Genomic DNA, 21,616 nt, shown 5'->3' on the forward strand with positions numbered 1-21,616 from the left:
GTCGGCCAAGCTTGTTATTCACAGGAAATCTAATCTTTTGATGTTAAAAGGTGATGTAGCCACAAATTAAATAGCCAATTCAACTTGTAAAGAGTCTTGTTATGGAAGAATGACTACTGTTGGCTGCTGCATGTCACATTGCTAATCAGTACTCAGAAATCATATACAGGCTAGTAGTCGGTGCACCAAATGGTAAGCTTGACCAGATTAGAAAAAAGAAAGAAAAAAAAACAGATCTATGCTCAAAAATCAAAACCTAATCTTCCAAACCACCTCAACCGACTCTCTTCTACCTATAAATAATATTATTCACCATCTGAGCTTCAATTCTTTACTAATTCATTTTGCTTAGCTACAAAGAGGTCCATGCACTTAACACTGTCATGTTCAGCTCATTTTTATCAAGTCTGCTCCTGTTGTTGCTTGCCGTTGTCTACGCAAATGCAGAGATACAATATCAAGACTTTGTGGTGAGTGTCCTTTGTCCAATATTTGAATGACATAGCACTTATGTCCAATTTTCCATGAACTCTTTTTCATTGGTTTATAGGTTAAAGAAATTTCAGTGAAGAGGCTGTGCAAGACGCATCAGGTAATTACAGTGAATGGTCAATATCCAGGACCGACTCTGACGGCAACCGATGGGGACACATTGGTAATTAAAGTGACCAACTTGGCGAGATATAACATAACTCTTCACTGGTATTCGCCCCCTTTTGCCTTAGTTATTCCCATTTAATGAAGCATTTGTTTTACAAAAAAAAAAATGTTGCTTCAAACATGGTCAAAGTGTGAGATAGTGTGAGATTATTTTTTCTTTTGATGCCATATCCAGTTGTTTATGGCTCAAAAGAGATCTTCATATGCATTGGTTCATCTAATCTAAACAATTCGACAAAAATATATCATTTAAAATGAACAAAACAAATGTTTCCATGGTCTATTCCATAGTGTAAAATGAACAAACACTTTATTTTTGCTTATTTCTTGACTTGATGATTTAAAGATCGATGTAGCAAATTCTCCTTTTGATGATTTCAATTTTGATCAGGCACGGAATCCAGCAGATTAGAAATGGCTGGGCAGACGGGCCGGACTACATAACGCAATGTCCTATTGTACCAGGAGCTACCTATGTGTACAAGTTTACAATTATAAATCAAGAAGGTACACTCTGGTGGCACGCACACGCATTGTGGCTTCGAGCTACCGTGCATGGCGCACTGATCGTCTACCCAAAATTGGGGAAGCCATACCCGTTCGATAAGCCACAGAGGGAATATCCAATTATACTTGGTAACAAAGCCGGCCTCTAATGTGCTTCGGTTTCTTCTTTTCTTACCTAAATTCAAATATTTTATCACAAATTGACAAGTATGTGCTAAAGTTACACTAGTTGAATTAGCTCTTAGCATTTGTCCACATGTTGATGTTTTTTTCTTTTCTAAATTTAAGTGCGTGTTATTTTTGGTCACATAATGATCAGTAGGTGAGAAATTAGTAGTCGTTGAAGGGGAAAAAAGAAGGTGGTTAAGAAAGTTCACATATATTTCTTCTTTCTACAACTTGTTTGTGATGTCTGAAAAGTAGATTATAACAGCCCATGGGCCTTTCATGAAAAGAAAAGGAAATACTAATTAAGTAGACATTTCGCTCGTACAACCTTTTTTATTGGTCAACAAGTCTTAACTATATTTCTGATATTAGTGATGCAAATTACGCACCTCTACTTTATTATTATAGCTTCTTCTTTTCCCTAACCAAAAAAGTTTGCTTAATTTTCAAGTTCCTTTTTATAGAACGTCATAGTTTACTTGAAGATGGCCATGATTTGGATATTATACATTTATTAAGTTCAAAGCAAAAATTAGTTATGACTGCGGTGCAGTTAAATTCACTACCCCATGCAAACCTATTTTGATCAGACACAATTCGGATCAGTTCAAGCACAGCGAAATATATCAAAAATTAGGAGGGGAAATTGTATTATTATATAAATGAAATATGGAAAAGATAAACCGTAGTATAAAGCAACACATATACAGTTTACAAGGGGTTTATGTGTACCCAAATTCCAATTCAAATTAAATAACCAAGAACATTATGATTTGCAATTGTTACATGGGGAGCAGGAGAATGGTGGAACCGAGATCCAAATGAGGTGCTAAGACAAGCAACCATCACCGGAGCGGGTCCTAATGTATCCGATGCATACACAATCAATGGCCGTCCTGGTGATCTCTTCCCATGCTCCAACCAAGGTATACTCCCTGACTCCCATGCATTGTAAAAATAAATATATATTTTTTTTTTCCTGTCCATGAGGCATAACCAAAAGTATTAATTATTAGGTACATCAATTTTTCCTGTGGTATCTGGCGAAACCACATTATTTCGTATCATCAACGCGGCGATGAATACGGAGCTTTTTGTCTCAATTGCGGGCCACCACATGACTGTTGTAGCAGCCGATTCTGCCTACACAAAACCCTTCACAACAACAGTCATATTGCTGGGCCCCGGGCAGACCACTGATGTTTTGGTCACAGCAGATCAACCGGCAGGCCGTTACTACATAGCTGCACGTGCTTACGCAAGTGCACAGGGTGTCCCCTTCGATAACACCACCGTCACTGCTATTTTAGAGTACAAATTTTCCAGTTGCACGGCAATTCATGGTGTACAAACCATGCCTCCCCCTCTTGTACCGCTTTTACCAGCTTATAATGATACTTCCACAGCAACCGCATTTTCAGCCGCTTTACATAGCCCTGGCCCGGTTAACGTCCCTGACCCAGTCAATGAAACTTTGTTTTTCACGGTTGGATTGGGCCTGCTCGGCTGTCCACCAGGTATGGTTTGTGGTGGACCCAATGGGAACCGATTCGCTGCTAGCATAAACAATGCTTCTTTCGTCCTGCCAAGTACTTTGTCCATGCTACAAGCATATTATTTCAATGTTCCTGGGGTATACACTGAGGATTTTCCACCGGAGCCGCCTATCATGTTTGACTTTACCGCGAATAACATCAGCCTGTCGCTACTACAACCCGTGCAGGGAACAAAGGTATACAGACTCAAATATGGCTCGGCAGTGCAGATAGTTTTTCAAGGCACAAATATTATTTCAGGGGAAGAACACCCCATGCATCTACATGGGTACCAATTCTATGTTCTAGCGACCGGGTTCGGGAATTTTAATCCAGATGTCGATACAGAGAAATTCAACATGGTCGACCCACCAGAGAGGAACACAATTGGCGTGCCGGTTAACGGGTGGGCGGTGATAAGGTTTATAGCCGACAATCCAGGTGTGTGGCTTTTGCATTGCCACATTGACGCGCATCTTATGTGGGGCCTCGCAATGGCATTTATTGTAGAGAATGGAGAAGGGGATGATCAGAGCTTGTTGCCTCCTCCGTTGGACCTGCCCGTTTGCTGAAACTAGTAAGTGCCGACCACGCGTTGCCGTGAGAATAAAAATTATGTTTTAATCACTTTTTTTTAAATATGATTAATTTAAGGATTAATTGTATAATTATGTATTAGTCAATAATGAGAGTAAATGAGAATCTTAGTATTTGATTCTAAAAATATGTCAAGAATGATTACACATTTTTAAAAGAAATACGATGAACTTTGTAATAGTAGAAAAGAGATTCAAATGAATTCGAAAACAAAAGAAATTGTTGGGAATGAAGGCAGTCGATTGGCTCAGTAAATGGAGAAGAAATGAGCAGCGAAATAATAGAAAATGAGTACCTAAAAGGTAAAAGAATCTACATCCGGGAAACTTAAAAGAAATTAAATACAGTTGTCTTGGTAATAATAGTAACTAATTCAATTTTTATTACTTAATTAACTACTCTATTTGTGAAATTAGTTTTAATTTTTAGCTCGGGTTACGAACCAATCAGAGAAAGACGATTTCTGAAATTAGTATTTGTGAAACCATTTCTTCACTTTTTTTCTTTTATCAAATTTATCTTTTCTTCTTTCTAGTTTCTTAGCTATGAAACTTCAACTAAAACAAGAAATTATTTGAAAGTAAAATAAATAGAAAAGACGACTTAAAAAACATGAATATTGCATTGTAAAATTGACAGAAAAATTAGTTGCCCCTCTGTTCATTGTATACGGCCACCAAAAAATATTACAAATAGAAAACTATTGTTCTTTTCACAAAATAAAAAACTTTATTTAATAAATTATTCAAATCAATTATTCAAAAATGCTATAAAAATCAAATACTTAATAAAGTTGAAGTAATACAGATGCTTACTTCCCACCTAATGTAACTACGATGAAGTGGATCTCTAGCATCAAAGACTCATTTCATAACAAAAGATGTTCCTTCCACCTAATCTCAATGTTCACTTGAGACATAACTCGATTATTGATGAAAGTTCTTCCGAGACATACCGATTGTCTCAAAGTTCACCTAAAACTCGGTTGGTTTTTATTATGTTTATTGTCTTTTATGTAGTACTCGATTAGCTGTAACCTTTCTCTTGAGTCAATATACATGTGGGCCAAAACAAAAAAAAACACCATTTTTAATCGAAAAGTAGAACAAAAATGTAATATTTGCAAATCTAATCAAAATTTTACTACTTAGCAAACAACATATAGCATTCGTGGTAATTCCAATTAATAACAAATATTTTTTGGCCATTTGCATATTATTCTCAACAGTTAACATCAAGATCAAGTTAGGATTATATCATGTTTATTAGTGGAAAGTTTTCCCCATTCCTATTCTTAATTTGTCTTTTAGATTTTCGCAAAATTTTATAAACAAAATAAGTACCTCATTCAAGACAATCATGTTAAAGTTCTTGCGAACACAAATGCCTTTCTTGGTGAGGTCTATATAATTAATAATTGGTATTTGCAGTTAATTTTGACAGCATTGACATTCCTGCCCCTGGCAACAGATCCTTTGGTGCTTACATTGCACCAGTTCAATGAAGCTCAGGTGAATAGCTCAAATCTTTCTTGTAAATCTTATGAGAGAAGTACCTGATACTTTCATAATTTGACGCAATGGATAAGAATTAGCGAAATCAGCTAACTTCTCTAATGATGCATCAATTATTCATTATAATGACGTATTACAGTACAAGTTTGAATATCCATTTTCTTTTTTTGGGATAATCAGACCAAGGAAATGGAAACAACTTGATCCTTTTACTTTTACTTTTTGTTGTACCACTATCAAAAATGCATCAGTTTTTCTATTCATTTTTGTTGGATTTTGCTGGTCATGTGTCCGATGTTTCACAGATAAACAAAAGGATATGGATAAGTTAATGGAAGAGGTACTACAGCAAATGAAGTATTATAACAGCACAATGACTCATGGAAGGCAACAACCACATGTGAAAAACAGTGGGACTGGTACTAAAACTAATACCGGTACTGGTACAGAACTAAGGAGGCTGAGAGAAGTTACTACAACAAGGACACATATCGAGATAGATACTGACATGGAACTTGGGGGTTTGGGGACAAACATTTCTTAGAAATTAAATTATTCCAATCTTTCTTAGAAACCCTTGGCCTTGACATTTATTTTCAGTAGTTTCAAGCAATTAGCATATAACAAGGTTTTGATCAAGTTTGGATTAAAATTACCGTTTTGTCCAGAAACGATAAAATTATCGACATAGCAGTGGACGGAAAGCCAAAATGCAAGTATTAGAAGCCCAAAGGAAATCCCTGCTGTGACATCTATAAGGCTTGTGCATCCCAAGGTATATTCTCCCTAATACAAAAAATTGTATTCAGTTATAATTATGCTCTTTATTGATTTACATAAAGCTTGAATAAATTATTTTAAATTAAAGCCCACAAGCAATCCTACATTTCCTCTATTTTTCCTATCCGACCATCCCTTATTCCTTTCTGATTTTTTCCAAGGCTACTTTTTGAAATGCAGCCAAAACCCAAGATATTTATGCGGACTAAATTGTAACAATCTTCGGCCATCAGCAGATTTGTTTCCCCCTAACTATAGTTTCCCCAATCAGATTCTCAATCTAATTTTCATCCACAAATTTATTCTAGCACCAAAGCATTAACGCTTATTCAATATAACTTTCCAAAATTAACACCACGGTTCAGTTCAGATTTATCAATTATGATACACAGCTTATGTAACAAGAAATTTAGCACATTTACCAAACCAAAATCTAAAAAATGCAACGAACCTCGTCATAATCCTCTAGAATCTGAAGAATCTTTAGCTCGAGTGTTGTATCGTGCCTCTGCACAAACTTCCAGCCATCTAATTCCTGCACGGCCAAGAAATCCTTCGCCATCTGCTGCATGCATCGCTGGTAGAGCCTTGGTGCGTCACACAATTCCGTAAGCTTCAACACATCAACTGCTTGTCCGGTGTCAGTTGCACAGCCACTGCTGCTTCATAGCTTCTTTTGAGCCACGGTACACGGTATTTGTGTGACATGGCGAGGAGCTAGAGGCAGTGCTGAGACCTTCTCTCTGTCCTTCGTCATTTCAAATTGGGGAGAAAGCAAATGGAGGAGAGGTGGAACGGAAGAGAGGAAAGCAAAAGGAGAAACGTGTATTGGTGGAAGGGAAGAGAGGAAAGCAAAAGGAGACGGGCATTCTGGAGAAGAGGTGGAACGGAAGAAAGGAAAGACGCGTATTCAGTGCGTTGGGAAAGGAAAACGGTGGGGAAAAAAGCAGAAAGAGATACAATTTTCATGTGACTTAGTATGTGGCGAGTCAGTTTATAATTAATTTCAAACTTATACACAAATTGATACATAACATGCATGTATAATATTTTATATTCAACATAATGGTCTAGGACTGTTGGATTTGCTCAATGGAAGGCTGAGATTCTCTCTGGACAGATACACCATTCAGTCCCCTTTATTCCAACGTGCTATTATAGGAGTTCTGATTTTAGATGATTTTTACATTTGATATTTTTGTAAATGAACTTACGATGGCATTATTAACTTCCGATTATATATTTTTTTTTAAATGAACTTTCTTTTCCTGGACTGCATGTAATAAAATAGGGCATATAATAGAAAATTTAAATTAACCCATTATGAGAGAGAAAATAGTCAAATTGGAAAGAAAATGGAAATTAAATAAAAACTAATTCTTTCAAGAAAAAATAATAATTTAAATTAAGTAAAAGAGGCCGTAGCATTTTTCAAGTATTCTTTATAGGGGTGTCAATGGTTACAGTACGGGTCGGGTGGTGGCATTTTCATATCCATACCCATTAAAATTGACTTTATCCATACCCTACCCATACCCATTAAAAATTGACTTTACCCTACCCTATCATTACCCGTTAATATTATAGGTTAACGAAACGGTAGCGGGTAATAACGGATATTACTAATATAATAATTAGTTTTATAATATTTTACAAATTAAACATCAAAAACTAGGGGTGAAAACGGAGCCGGATTATCCGGCGGATATCCGCTCCGTATCCGGATAATTTTCGAAAATCCATAAAAGATCCGGATTCGGATACGGAGTCCTAAACGGAGCGGATATCCGGATTATCCGGATTCGGATAGTTTGGCCAAACCCATATAAAAGAGGAATAAATATTTGCTATAGGTGGGATTTGAACCCATGTCCTCCCATCTCAATGCCTTAAGACTAAGCTTCAAACCACTACACCACAACATCTTTTGTTACCATACACTTATTTGATATATATATATTATATGAATAGATTATCTTTCATCTCTTATAAGTTCATTAATATTTATATTTAATGTTTTAATTAATATTTGTATTTTAGAAGTTCATATATCTTAATTATCCGACCATTATTCGTTTTATATCCGTATTCGAATCCGTATCCGTGGACTATCCGTTCCGTATCCGTATCCGTTTAAGGCGGATTTGGTTTTGAATTTTGATATCCGTTTACTATCCGTATCCGTATTCGTATCCGCTCATTATCCGACGGATGCGGATATGGTATTAGCATTATCCGCTCCGTATCCGCTCCGTTTTCACCCCTATCAAAAACTCATTAATTTCACATATATGTAATTGTATTTTTAATAAAAAATAAAAATAAATATGCAATCAATTCCAACTAAATTGTTTTTCATAAAATTGAATTGAATATATATATTTAGGGGTTTGAAAATTGAATTGAATATATATATTTAGATTTTATAATTACCCTATAGGGTAATGGGTACGAAATAGTTATTACCCATATCCTTACTCATTTGGTTAAAGAAAAAAATTTCTTATCCATACCCATATCCGATAAGCTAACGAAAAAAAAAAATTACCAATACCCACCTTATCGAATACGAAACGGTCGGGTAAACAGCTAAAAAGGTGCCATTGACACCCCTAATTCTTTAGATCTCTCCGCTATCATTGGAGATGTGATATCGTGCCATTTCAAATGGATTTCATTTCTTTATTTGGGCTTATAAAAAGCCGTCGTGCACTTGCATCTGTGGTGGGCCGATCAAATTTTTATATTGATCGCTCTTTGCAACTTTCACACACGCAACCAACCTTTATCTCTTCAAAATTCAAAATAAAATTAAAAAAAACTTAAGAAACGTTTTTATTTCTCCCCTTAATTTGCGCATCTCTAATTCTCTTTCATTCTATATGTACCAGCTTTGTATCAGAAATAGAAAATAAGAAATACTATTTTTTTTTTCCTTTTTCCACAGAGAAATGAAAGACCGTCTCTCTCATCTCGCTTGTATTCAAGAAAATGAAAATCATTTTCCATTTTCTCTCAATTTAATTAAACAAGGGAACATAAATCTAATAATTTGAACAAGGGAACAGAAATCTAACACAGCTGGAGCTGCGTGCGTCTCACTTATCCTATCTTTAATTTATCTTTCATTTACAGGAGAAAGTGGGAACTAAACTTGGGTTCTTAAAATCAGGAATAACAGAAAACGCTTCTTCAATTTTTTAGTTTGATTAGATATGAAATTTTATTAGTCTTCGAGTTTACAAATATTACAAATAAAGATTTTAAGCAAATATATTAAAAGGAAATTTTTTGGCTTTACAAACTTAAGTTTCAACATTATGGAATATTGTAATTTGACAAAAGTCACAAAACAACCTCTTGTGTAGTATAAACTATAAACCAGCGACTTGTTATTATTTTGTTTGTTTGTTTGTTTGTTTGTTTGTTTGGTTTCTGTCAGAAATTTGATTTCTGGTGTTATATCATATGCGTTGGTTAAATTGTATATATAAGATTTTTTTTTTTTTTTAAAGCATTACCTAAGTCTATCATCAAATTCTGAAAAATTATGACACCATCGTAATTACAACTTTTTTTTTTAAATCATCTTCACCGAAGATAATCCTCGGTATTAGATTTTGAAAACCAGACTCCATAATCGGTGTTGAATTTGAACATATTTGAACCTCTTTTCTTCTTATTATGCCACAGAAAATCCAATAAAAAAAACCAGACATGATAATCGGTTTGTAGAATTAAAAACCAAAAATCATTCTCGGTTTGAGAAAATTAAAAAACCGGAAACGTACTCGGTTTGATGAGAGAATAAAACCGACTTCCATGTTCAATTTTGATTTTGAGGTCCTACTCTCTCATAATTAAAATACTTTAATTATTTTAATGTTTTGAAGTTCCCATCTCTACCTTTCATTTTTTTTTTTTTATCTTTTATGTTTCTTCAATACAACTAGAATGAAATCTAGTTCCTTGTTTGAAGAAAAAGAGAACCTTTCCCGATTTTTTTATTTATATCAAAAAAAAATATAAATTTAAAAAACTAATCAAATCTCACGTTAATTTCAAAAACTAACCAAACTGGAAAAAAAAATTCCGGTAAATGAATATTAAAACCGGAATAATTTTTTCTGGTTTTAGGATTTTTTTTTTTTTAAAAAACCGGAATATTTGTTTCCAGTTTTAGGATTTTTTTTTAAAACCGGAATAATTTTTTCCGGTTTTAGGATTTTTTTTTTTTTTAGGAAACTTTTTTTTCCGAAAATTTTGTTTTAGGAAATTTTTTTTTTTGAATTTTTTTTGTTCATTTTTCAGTTTTTATAATTTATTTATTTTTTGTATTGAAGTATTACAAATATTTAATATATTTTTTTTAAAATAGATGGAATACTATATAATTTGATTTATTCAAAAGACTGCTACAAATAATCCGGATCAACATTTTTTATGCCGGATTTTTTACGGCCGTAAGAAAAATTAATATAATATAATATATGTATATGTATATGTATATATAATATAATATATGTATATGTATATATAATATAATATAATATATATGTTAAAATGTGCTTGCATATCAAATTTTATATTTTTTTGAATTTTTTTACTATTTATTAAGTATTTAACAAAATCGCTATATTCAGACCATTGAATTTTTGTACCCATCTTAATAAATAGTAAAAAAATTTAGAAAAATGTAAAATTTGATCTGCAAGCACATTTTAAAATATCCATCATGTTGAACGGTTTGGATCGAATGTTTGGACTTTGAAAACTTTGAAAATACCGATCGTTAAATGCCTACCGTTGAACGAAAACTTAAACTGAATTTTGAGGCACTAAATGAGAGTTCACTAAACGAGAGTTCCAATGTCTCATTTTTTTTATACCTCATCATACCTCTTATTTTATATCTTCATTTTCTTCATATTCAAAGTCTAAATTGTCGATCCGAACCGTTCAACATGATATCTATACTAAAATATGGTTAGGGATGAAATTTTATAATTTTTGAAATTGTTTTACTATTTTTTAAGATGGGTAGAAAATCACTGTTTTTTGAACGGTTCAAAAACAGTGATTTTTTATCTATATTAAAAAATAGCAAAAAAATTCCAAAAAATATAAATTTCATCTCCATGCATATTTTAGTATAAATATTTTGTTGAACGGTTCGGATTGACAATTTGGACTTTGAAAACGAAAATATAAAATATGAGGTATGATAAGGTATGAAAAAAATGAGGCATCAGAATTTCAAAAAAACGTCGTTTAGTGTCTTAAAAATTCAGTTTAAGTTTTCGTTCAACGGTAGGCATTCAACGATCGGTATTTTCAAATTATTTTCAAATCCGACATGAAAAATGTTGATCCGGATTATTTGTAGTAGTCTTTCGAATAAATCAAATTATATAGTATTCCATCTATTTAAAAAAAATATATTAAATATTTGTAATACTTCAATACAAAAAATAAATAAATTATAAAAACTGAAAAATTAAAAAAAAATCCGAAAAAAAAAATCCGAAAAAAAAACTCCTAAAAAAAATTTCGGAAAAACATTTTTCCTACAAAAAAAAAATCCTAAAACCGGAAAAAATTATTCCGGTTTTATTATCCATTTACCGGAAAAAAATTTTCCAGAAATTGGTTTTGAAACCGGAAATTTTTTTTCCGGTTTGGGTAGTTTTCGAAATTGACGCGAGATTTGATTAGTTTTTTAAATTTATATTTTTTTAATATAAATAAAAAAATCAGGAACCTTCCTCTCTCTCTCTCTCTCTCCTACTCTTTTTTTTTTGAAAAATACTTGACAGTGGCTACCAAGTTCTCTCTCTCCTTTTTTTTTTCTCTCTATCACTCTCTAAATGAAGGACCCTTCTTTTTTGAGAAAATGAACAGATTCTCATCCAACACAGTCATGTAATTTTTTATTTCAACCTCTCCACTCTTTTTTTTCAATTAGATTAAAAAAAGTCTCATATCTATAAATTTCGTTGAGTATGTTTTTATTTTAAATAAAAAACAAAAACAAATGGAAGTAAGAAACCATCCTTGCTATCTAGTTTGACAAATTGGAAAAGGCAAAAAAAAAAATGAAAAATCGGCCATTATGTTCGGTTTGACAAAAAAAAAACAATCATCATGTTCAGTTTGACAAAAAAAAAACCAGCCACCATTTTTAGTATGATTTTAAATTTAGAATGGATTGTGTTCTTTGTAATCTTGTGTAGCATTCACTATCAAGTATTATATTTGTTTTTAAGATTTTCATACCGAGAATTATCTACGGTAGTGATGGTTTTTTGTAAGTAATTCTAATCAAGTTGGTTTCAAAACTTTTGATGATTCGGTGATATATTTTTTTTAAATCTATATATAATTGTCTTTTCTAGCAGGTTAAAGTGCATAAAATATTAACCTAAAGAAGCAAAACTATTTGGGGCATATTACATCCAAGTTTTCTTTTTTGAACATACTCAAAACAAACAATTCAACCATGGAAGTTTTTTTGAGAAAAAATAAGGATCTAGCCCTAATTTGCTTTATTGATCATAAAAGGTTTCAACATGAAACCAAGTACAAAAACACAGTGTTATTCAACTTAGTTGAATATGAAGAAAACCAAAAATTGAAAGATAAAAATAGAAAAAACAAAAACAACAAATTGTCAAAAAGCAGGGTTTAAAGTGCAAAAATTGCAAAACTCTTCTTGTCAGTGAAGAGATTTCTTCCATCAAAAAGGCATTGCTAACAATGATACCTTCTTTCACTCTACACCGTCCGTTTCTGCATTCCAAACTGGTTGTAGCTTTCTTCGTCAATTTCTGTTTAGACTTTCCGGCTTGTAATTGTTACTGGTACCGACCCTTGTACCAGTACCCAGTGGTGTTCATCTACTACAGCACCATTCCACCAATTGCAAAACCAGCCCACAACCAGTAAAGGATGTAAGTCAATCTTCATTTTGTTTGTCTTCTCTTGTACCAGTAAAGGATGCAAGTTAATCTTCATTTTGTTTCTCCTTCCTCTCTTCTTCCTCAATCAATGAAGGAACCTCCATTGATCTTGCACTTCTTCCATTAGCTCTTGTACTCCTTTGGATTGATCTCTAAAGATTCTAGCACAACGCTCTCTCCAACAAATGAAAATTGCCAATAAGAGAACTTCTTTGGATTTACCATCTTTGTGCTTTTTCACAATCCATCTGTGTGCACTTTCTTCATCGAATTCCCTTGACCAATTCCTTATTGGTAACTGAAATCTATGAATCAGCATTGTATAAACCATTAAAGAAAAGGGGCAATCAGAGAATAAATGTCTGATAGTTTCTTCACTAACTCTGCACAGTATGCACATGCTCGGTAGATTCCATCCTCTCTTTTTTAAGTTTTCTGCCGTCAATATCTTTTCATGATATGCCAACCAAGCAAACACTTTTATTCTTGGCGGCACCTTCATTTTCCATACCTTGTGTATTCGAATTGTATTATCAACTTCGCCCTTTAATCCTCTGTACAAAGATTTGACCGTGAATTCCTTTGTGCTTGTCAGAGACCATTCTACCACATCTTGTGCACCTGACAAAGGAAGGTGATTTCTAAGAATATCTTGCATCTGTTGAATTTGCACCAGTAAAGTTTGTTGATGCGTCATTCCTGTTATGATACACAGATTTTCAAAATTCTGGTTATACGCTTGCTGTACTGTCAAATTCCGATCAGCTGCCTGTTCATATAAAAGTGGAAATCTTGTGGAAAGAAAACCATGTCCCCAGTTATTATCCCAGAACCTTATCCTTGCACTATTTCCTACTACTCTTATCATGAATCTTTCACAAGCTTCCTGTGCCGATTTTAAAGTTTGTTGAAAGAACTTGCAATTAGGAATATCAGTTTGCCTTTCCATCTCAAAGCAGGTTATAAAAAAGGATTTCCATAACCTTGTCTCCGGTTTTGCCCAATACCAACACCATTTAGCTAGAAGTGCCTCATTAAAAGTTCTTAGATCAATAATTCCTAAACCACCTATTTCCTTTGGTGTACACACTAAGTCCCAATTCGCCAGTGGTATCCCTCTATCATCATTTGAATTTTTCTTCCAAAGGAATTTTCTTCTTGTCTTGTCAATTTCGTGAATCACCCAAACCGGCAATTTAAAAACCGACATAAAATATGTCGGAATGGAAGACAGCACAGCATTTATTAGAACCAATCTTCCTGCAATTGATAAATTCCTAGCAGCCCATCCTTGTAGCCGATTATTTATTTTTTGGAGTAAGGGAACATAGGCCGTTTTTGGAAGTGATTTGTCAGACAGTGGCAACCCAAGATAGTTAAAAGGAAAGCTTCCCTTTTTGCAGCCCAACACATCTGTCAATTGTTGTGTTAAATGAGGATTGTCGAAAGTAACCAGTAGTTCAGATTTCTCCATACTCACTGCCAAACCAGAAATTTGCTTGAAGACCATTAAAAGAATCTTCATTGCTTGTGCTTGCCTTATATCTGGTTTCATGAAAAATAAAGAATCGTCTGCATACAACAGACAAGGCCGCAATTCCAGAAAAGGGAGCTGCCATGCACCTTCTTGTACCAATTTTCAAGTCATCTCGGGATGAAGCCCATTGCTAGTATAAATAAGAGAGGGGATAGAGGGTCTCCTTGACGTACGCCTCTCTTCAATTGAATTTTTTTCCCTAATAATCCATTGATTACTATCTGTGAGCTTCCTCTTAACACACAATTTTCCATCCAGAGGATCCATTTTGGTGGAAAGCCAAGTCCCTCCAAGACTTTGATTAAAAATTTCCAATTCACCGTATCAAATGCCTTATGAATGTCCGCTTTAAATAAGGCTATTGGAATTTTATTTTCCTTTGCTATCTGAATCACTTGCTGTGCATAGAGAAACCCTTCAGTAATTTGTCTCCCTTTGACAAATCCCGTCTGATTGTCCTTGACTAAGTGTTGTATGTACGGCTGAAGTCTGTTAGCCAAGATTTTAGAAACCATTTTTTGTATCCCATGCAGTAGACTGATAGGTCTAAAATCTTGCGGTTTCCTTGCTTCTTCTTTCTTTGGGATTAACACAATATATGAAGAATTAAGAGAATCCAAAGTTAAACCTTGCTCCAGTGTTGTATTGATCACCCTATGTATGTCCAGTATGAGAACATCCTTGAACTCTTTGTAAAATTCCCTTGTAAAACCCTCTGGACCAGGGCTTTTATTGGACGACCAAGTATTGATGACAGCAAGCACTTCCTCCATTGTTACCGGCTCAGTCAGGTCTTGTAGATTGTGATTTGCACTGTACAGATTATTCCAATTAATTCGTGGCATTTCTTCTGATTCACTCCCCATCAATTTGACATATAAATCCCAGAAAATTTGTGCTTTCATAGCTTGAGTTTTATGTAGCTGTCCATCATGCTCGATTGCTTGAATTGTATTTGCCCTTTTTGAGGATGTGGCAAGGGAATGAAAATATCTGGTATTACGATCTCCATTCAATTCCCATCTTGCCTTAGCTCTCTGTTTCCACATTTCTTCTTCCATTATAGAGAGTTGAGCAAATCTTCTTTTGAGTGTTATATGAACCCATTTCTCCAATTGCGTGATTCTCCTGACTTCTTGAACTTTGCCAATCCAGTCCATAAAATTCCTGCAAATTAATATCTGTTCCTTGATGCTTCCGATTCTATCCCTTGTCCAGTTCTTTATCTGAAATTGCAGATTGCTGAATTTTGTGTGTAGATCAGAGGGAGAAGATGCCAATTTCATTTCCTGCCAAGTGTTTCTGAAAAATTCTCTAAAGGAAGCTGATTTTAGCCAAATATTTTCAAATCTGAAAAATATTGACCTTTTGAACTGTGTGGAAGCTGTGTATATTAGAGGTGTGTGATCAGAAGAGGTATTTGCAACAGCCTCTTGTCTTGAGTTTGGAAAAGAATTGCTCCAACTTGGTGAAATTAGGAATCTGTCCAGCCGAGCCATAGTTGGATTTTCTCTAGTATTTGACCAGGTATAGCTTCTTCCTCTTAAGGGCAAATCGATAAGGTCCAATTCCAGTAATAAATCATTGAACTTGATTGATTCTCTCCAGTTGTTGTTATTTAGGTTGGTCCTGTCTCCACTTAATAAGGTGACATTAAAGTCTCCACATAACAACCAAGGCTTTCCATCAGGCGGTTGAATATCTTGAATTTCTTGGAAAAAATCTCTTCTTAATTGGATAGATGTGGGGCCATATACTGCTGAAATTTGAAACTCATCTCCATTGTGTTCTAGCTTTGTTGTGACAGTATAAACCCCCTTAGAAGATTGAACTAGTTTGTATTTTTTAGCATTCCATGCCAATAAAATACCCCCCCCCCCCTTGTACCCTCTGCCTCCAAGCATACAAACTCCTTAAATCTCCTTCCACACACTTGTGAGACAATCGTGTTGTTGATAACATTCAATTTTGTTTCTTGCAAACAAATCACATCCGGTTTCTCAAGAAGAATTGTTTGCCTCACCGCTAGTCTTTTATCCTTTTCGTTTAAGCCTCTAACATTCCAAGTTAAAACCTTGATTTTTGATGCACAATCCATTAAAAACTGATAACTTCTTCATTAAAGAAAAAGGGGTCAACAGACTCCTTTACAAAACTTTCCTTCCTTCCTTTGACAGAACAAAATAAAACTTCTCCTTCTTCTACCAGAGACCACCCCTTCTTTAAACCAGAATTCATACTAAGAAAAGAAAACATCTTCATCTTGCATATCTCATTTCCCTTATCTAAAATACCCAAAATCTGTCTCTGACATTTGACAGATACACTAAACACTAAACAGTAAAATTTAAAGAAACCCAACATATTAAAAGATAAAAACTTCATCAAAACAACTGACTTCAACTTCCAGAACTTCTTCTGTTTTTCAGCCGATGACTATCTTAGCCACCTCTTCATCAATCCCTCCTTGTATCTCTATTCCTGCCATTTGCACCAGAACTTCAGCCATGGAAGTTACTTGTAGTTTTATGGGTTTTAACCTTGATGGCATTATCTATATTATTTTAAGATGAAATGACTAATTTACCTTTCTTTTCAAACGAACACATTCTTACTGTTCAACTACGATCAATATTATTTTGTATTATACTCAGTCAAATGTTGAATGCTAATGTACAAATTTAGCTACGTACAGAATATGTATTGATGGAAAAACTAAGTAAAAAGCTCAAAAGTTTAAATTATCTATATAATCTGTGATCTTTTGAAATTTTCAAATTCGGAAAATTCATTTACATTGTCTATATTATATGGGCCAAAATATTGTCGTTAGAAACTCTATAAATTCTCAACAAAATAATTTAATTATGCATCATCATAATCATCATGTGATCTTACAAACTAACTCAATTTATCTAAGCACCTCGTAAATCTAATTTTGAATTATGTTCAATAGTTGTTTGCTACAAATATATAGTTGTATTATTAGGTTTGCTTAATGAGTTTACAATGTCATGCCTTTGACACTTATGTAAATACTATTGTTATCTTCTAATTAATGAATGCCTCTAATTTATGTAGTTAATGAGGAAATAAATTTTCATTCTGACACAGTATTCATATTCACTTCATTATACATTATGCAATTTTATCTCTCCGACCGCAAGTTCCGCAACACGTGGCACTTGAGTACTAGTTGAAATTCATTGTAGAAAATTAAAATTGCAGTATGAATGTATGTATATTTTCTTTTCTTTTTTTAATGAAAGAGAGGTCTAGCCTCTAATGAAAGAGATGTAATTTTCTATTATCAATATATTGTCATGGCTTTCGCCGTGACCTTCAAAAAAAAATGTTCTGGTACACAAGGGATGTTACAAAACAGGATATCAAAAGGTAAGAAAAATAGTCTAAGATGAAGCTCAAGATAAGCATTCATAGGGTGCCTAAAAACAGAAGTAAATAAGACATAAAACAGAATAATAAAAGTAAACTAGAAAACACTAAAGGAAAAACGCCATTGGTCCCTTAACTGCATCATAAGGTCCGGTATTGTATTTTCAGAGTTTCTGAAAATTCGTGCACATATTGTATTTTCAGAATGTATATTTTCTTAGATGCTTCGTCTCCACTCTCTGTTTGTGCACCAACAGAAACAAGTTGTTATCAGAACTTCTTCAAACATATTTTTCAGATTGATTCATACTTCATCTGAAATGCCTAGTTTAGATTGGAATTATTATGGTATTTTATTGAAATGAAATTTCGTACAAAGGATGAATTGACAAGCGAATTGACAAAATTCTTCTCAATTAAAATATATGCTTATTTTTTCCGATTTCAATTACTTTTCATTATAAATCTCATTGTAAATCCTAACAATTTATCTGTATTTTTTACCTTTTCTTACCTGTATTTTTCCGTATATCAATTTGTAAAATCTCAAAATCATGAGATTCCAAAGAAGAAAAAATATGCATTGTTCCAATCGTCAATTAAAATTATTGCCAAATTTTAAACGTGCCAACGAAAACAGAGACCCGATTGCGAATCCGATACCGATTTCTGGGAACCAAATCGTCTGCCCCCCTTTGGGCAGGATTTTCCTGCCCCCAAGTATAAGATGGAATCTGAGCTGTTGGATTTTATCAAAATTCGTGTTGAGAGATGTCCTGATTAGCGACTCCGTTAATTAATCAATCAGGGACTCCGTTAATTTTCCTCCTCTTTGCTTTCTCCGTCTCTCTTCGCTTGAGTCTCTCCTGATTCTCAGAAAACCCAAGCGTTTCAACAGTTTCGCTTTTCTCCCGGCAACCCATGGATAAGCTCCATGTCTGAATCGATTTTCACCAAGACGAAAAGGTATCTCTCTCTTTTATCCTACTCCCCTCTCTCTCTTTGGTACATGATTTGTATATCAATGTTTCTGTAATAAAACAGGCGCAAAGCCTTTTATCCAAAAAATAAGCTATAGTAGGTCAAAAAATGACAGTGTATCATTTTCGATAGAAGATTTATCAAGTTCATTGCTTGAGATTAGTTCATCAGATGTGGAGGTACCACAACTTCGTAGGCGAAACTCAGAATTCAACTTTCTTATGCAATATATGGATTAAATAAGAGTTTGCTCGATTGAAGAGCTAGTTTATGCAAAATTGAAGCAAAATGTATGTAAATTTGAACTTGTTAATTTTTTTATTATTTTTTGTGAAGACATGGCTGCATAGGCCAAGTGTGCTTGAAAGGTTCAAAGGTCTTGTGATATTTTGCCCAATTATGATGATATAGTTAAAAGCTTGATCATTTTGTTCGATAATTATATGGGTTTGATGTGAATCAAATATTATCTGGACCATCTGATCTGCTATGATCAGCCTCAGTCAAACACAACCAGAGAAATTCTCATTGATCACAAGACAATAATTTTATGAGCAAGAAATAACTATTAATTTGTGTTTTGCTTGATATATAATTTGTAGTCGACAAAGACAATATGGTATAAGGTGTGACCCTTTTCTTTCATTGACTGTGTTTTTCTTGATATTTTGAAGTTTGTAATTTTAAATATATGAGAAAATAGGTGTGATTTTTTCTTAAAAATGAGATTTGTGTTGTTTGGAGAAGATACAGAAGGCTCTCCTTCACATAACAACTTGATCATATATAATAAAAAAAATTATGCTCCTTCAAATAACAACTTAGATCATATATAATTAAAAAAAAATATGCTCCTTAAAAGGCTCTTCTCACAGTTCCTGATATGCTCCTCAAATCAATAATTTTTTCAGCGACTTGTATTTCACAGCTCCTGATTTGCATAATGGATTAGCAATCAGTTCATCTAACTTGTATTTCGTACCAGTACCAACTGATCTTGATCTGTATCAATTGGTCTATACCAATATCAATTAAAAAGCGTTAAACTTGAATGTAAACAAAAAGAGATATGAGATATTAAATTTCAAGATTGAAGAACCAATTTTTTTTGAAGGTCAGTGAGCTAGAATAAAAGTCATGTACAACTCAAGATTGAAGAACCAATTTTTCTATCTGACATTTTGTATTAAGAATAAAAGACATGTACAACTCTGAGCTAACCAGTAACCCTCAAATTCAGTAAATTATATACAACATCACTAAGGCAACTAGAAAAAATAAATTACAAAAGAACTCTCCTGTGTTTCCATGTCCCTTGTACTCATAACAGCGTCATCCACAAATGCTTGTTCTCTCATACCAGCAATGCCGCCGGTTTGCTTTCATTTGAAAATAAACGACTGTTTCTCTCACGCCACAAGGTCCAAGCTCCTACTGCCAAGGTGATCTCCAATGGGCGCTTGACATCTGCCGAGACTGTTGTTGGATGTGAGTACCATGTTGTAAAAGAAGCAGATCGCAGCGTTCAATATAGGCAATATGATTTTTTTAACTAACAAACTTTTCACTGTGATAATAACCTAAGAACACAAAGTCTAGACTTTACACCAAAATAACACTATAATTTCTTTGGGTTATCTTTACCTTTTGACTAAGCTGATGACTCAACATAATCTAATTAACTTTGAAGGTCTGACAAGGCATAAATTTAACCTTGACAATGAACTAACAATTGGATCAATACCAACCCAAAATTCAATCCATTTTTACCTGATAGCTAAACCTAACCAATCACACAGCTTCAAACTACTCAATAGAGTGTATGACTGAGATTGAAAACTGTATAATCCAATATCAGTCAGAGGAGTTGCTAATCAAAAACCAACACATAGAGGTAATGAGCCACAAATCGATCTGACTTAAAATTCCCAATCGAAGCAAAATAAATCCAGTTCCCTTTGAAAAACCTCGGCATTTTACGGGAGGAGGGGAGTGGGGTGAGAGAGAAAGAGAGAGATAAATACCTTCTCGTCTTGGTGAAGAGAGATCCAGACATGGATTGTTAGAAGAGAAACGCGCCGAAGCTATTGGAACGCTAGGGTTTTCTTTCTCAGGAGAGACTCAAGCGAAGAGAGAGAGAGATAACAGGAGGAAAATTAACGGAGTCATTAATTAACAGAGTTGTTGATCCAGAGGATCTCTCATCACGAATTTTGATAAAATTCAACAGATCAGATTCCATCTTAAATTTGGGGGCAGGAAAATCCTGCCCACTGGGAGGCAGAGGATTCGGTTCCCGATTTCTGTATTTCAATTTCATTTCTTACCACTTTCCAAAAAAATGTTCTCTTTCTTTCCAACGAGTCAACACGCCCCCAACACGTGACAAGTGACAACGCACGTGCTAACATTGGATGAAATCATGAAATGAAACAAGGAAGCTTCATAGAAAGAGTCCCGTGTAAAACTTGGGATCTTTTGCAGCGGAGATTAAACGCCACAAATGTTGTACCAATGACTGGTGGGTCCACAAACCTCTAAACCATGTAGTTGTGTATTCGATAAAATGGAGGGTGGCAACACTGAACCGCTCGTGAAAATGGGTAGGTGTGTGTGAATTCAATCTGAAGCTGGAGGCGTTAAAATAGATTTTTACTCTAATCTCAACAACAATGAAAAAGTAAAAAGAAAGAAGACTTGAACTCAAGTTTCCAGGTTTGATTCGTCGGATTGCTCTGTTTTTCTGGTACGTAAATCCAAATGGACCACACGAGGGTCTTCAAATTACGAGCCCGCCATGGCAGTTTAATCCTAATTCTGACGCGGAGAGAATTTCGGGAGATGCTCTGTTTTAAAATATATATATATATATATGAGTACGGCTAACGCGCTTCCTCAAGCATATGGACCGAAATATTTTCGGTGGAAATTTAAAATTTCAAAATCCAAAAAGTCGATCTGAACCGTTCATCTCCTTCTCCG

General features: G+C 34.2%; 1 protein-coding gene across 1 annotated transcript; it reads left to right on the top strand.

Annotated features, from left to right (window-relative positions):
- Positions 1-325: 325 nt before the first annotated feature.
- Positions 326-7,012, top strand: LOC144555743 (laccase-3-like). The gene is made up of 6 exons (XM_078304158.1): positions 326-470; positions 551-702; positions 1,052-1,296; positions 2,133-2,261; positions 2,352-3,451; positions 6,938-7,012. Exons 1-5 carry the CDS (start codon positions 384-386, stop codon positions 3,440-3,442), a joined length of 1,704 nt encoding a protein of 567 aa, XP_078160284.1. The 5' UTR covers positions 326-383; the 3' UTR covers positions 3,443-3,451; positions 6,938-7,012.
- The last annotated feature ends 14,604 nt before the right edge of the window (positions 7,013-21,616 follow it).

Source organism: Carex rostrata, chromosome 6, assembly GCF_964058835.1.
Source record: "Carex rostrata chromosome 6, lpCarRost1.2, whole genome shotgun sequence".
In the NCBI taxonomy this organism is placed as follows: Eukaryota; Viridiplantae; Streptophyta; class Magnoliopsida; order Poales; family Cyperaceae; genus Carex; species Carex rostrata.

Excerpts from the sequence above, each read along its gene's own strand:
- LOC144555743 (XM_078304158.1), top strand. The coding sequence starts at position 384 with ATGTTCAGCTCATTTTTATCAAGTCTGCTCCTGTTGTTGCTTGCCGTT. Across the intron at positions 1,297-2,132 it reads GGAATATCCAATTATACTTG|GAGAATGGTGGAACCGAGAT; the intron begins GTAACAAAGCCG and ends CATGGGGAGCAG. Across the intron at positions 2,262-2,351 it reads CTTCCCATGCTCCAACCAAG|GTACATCAATTTTTCCTGTG; the intron begins GTATACTCCCTG and ends ATTAATTATTAG.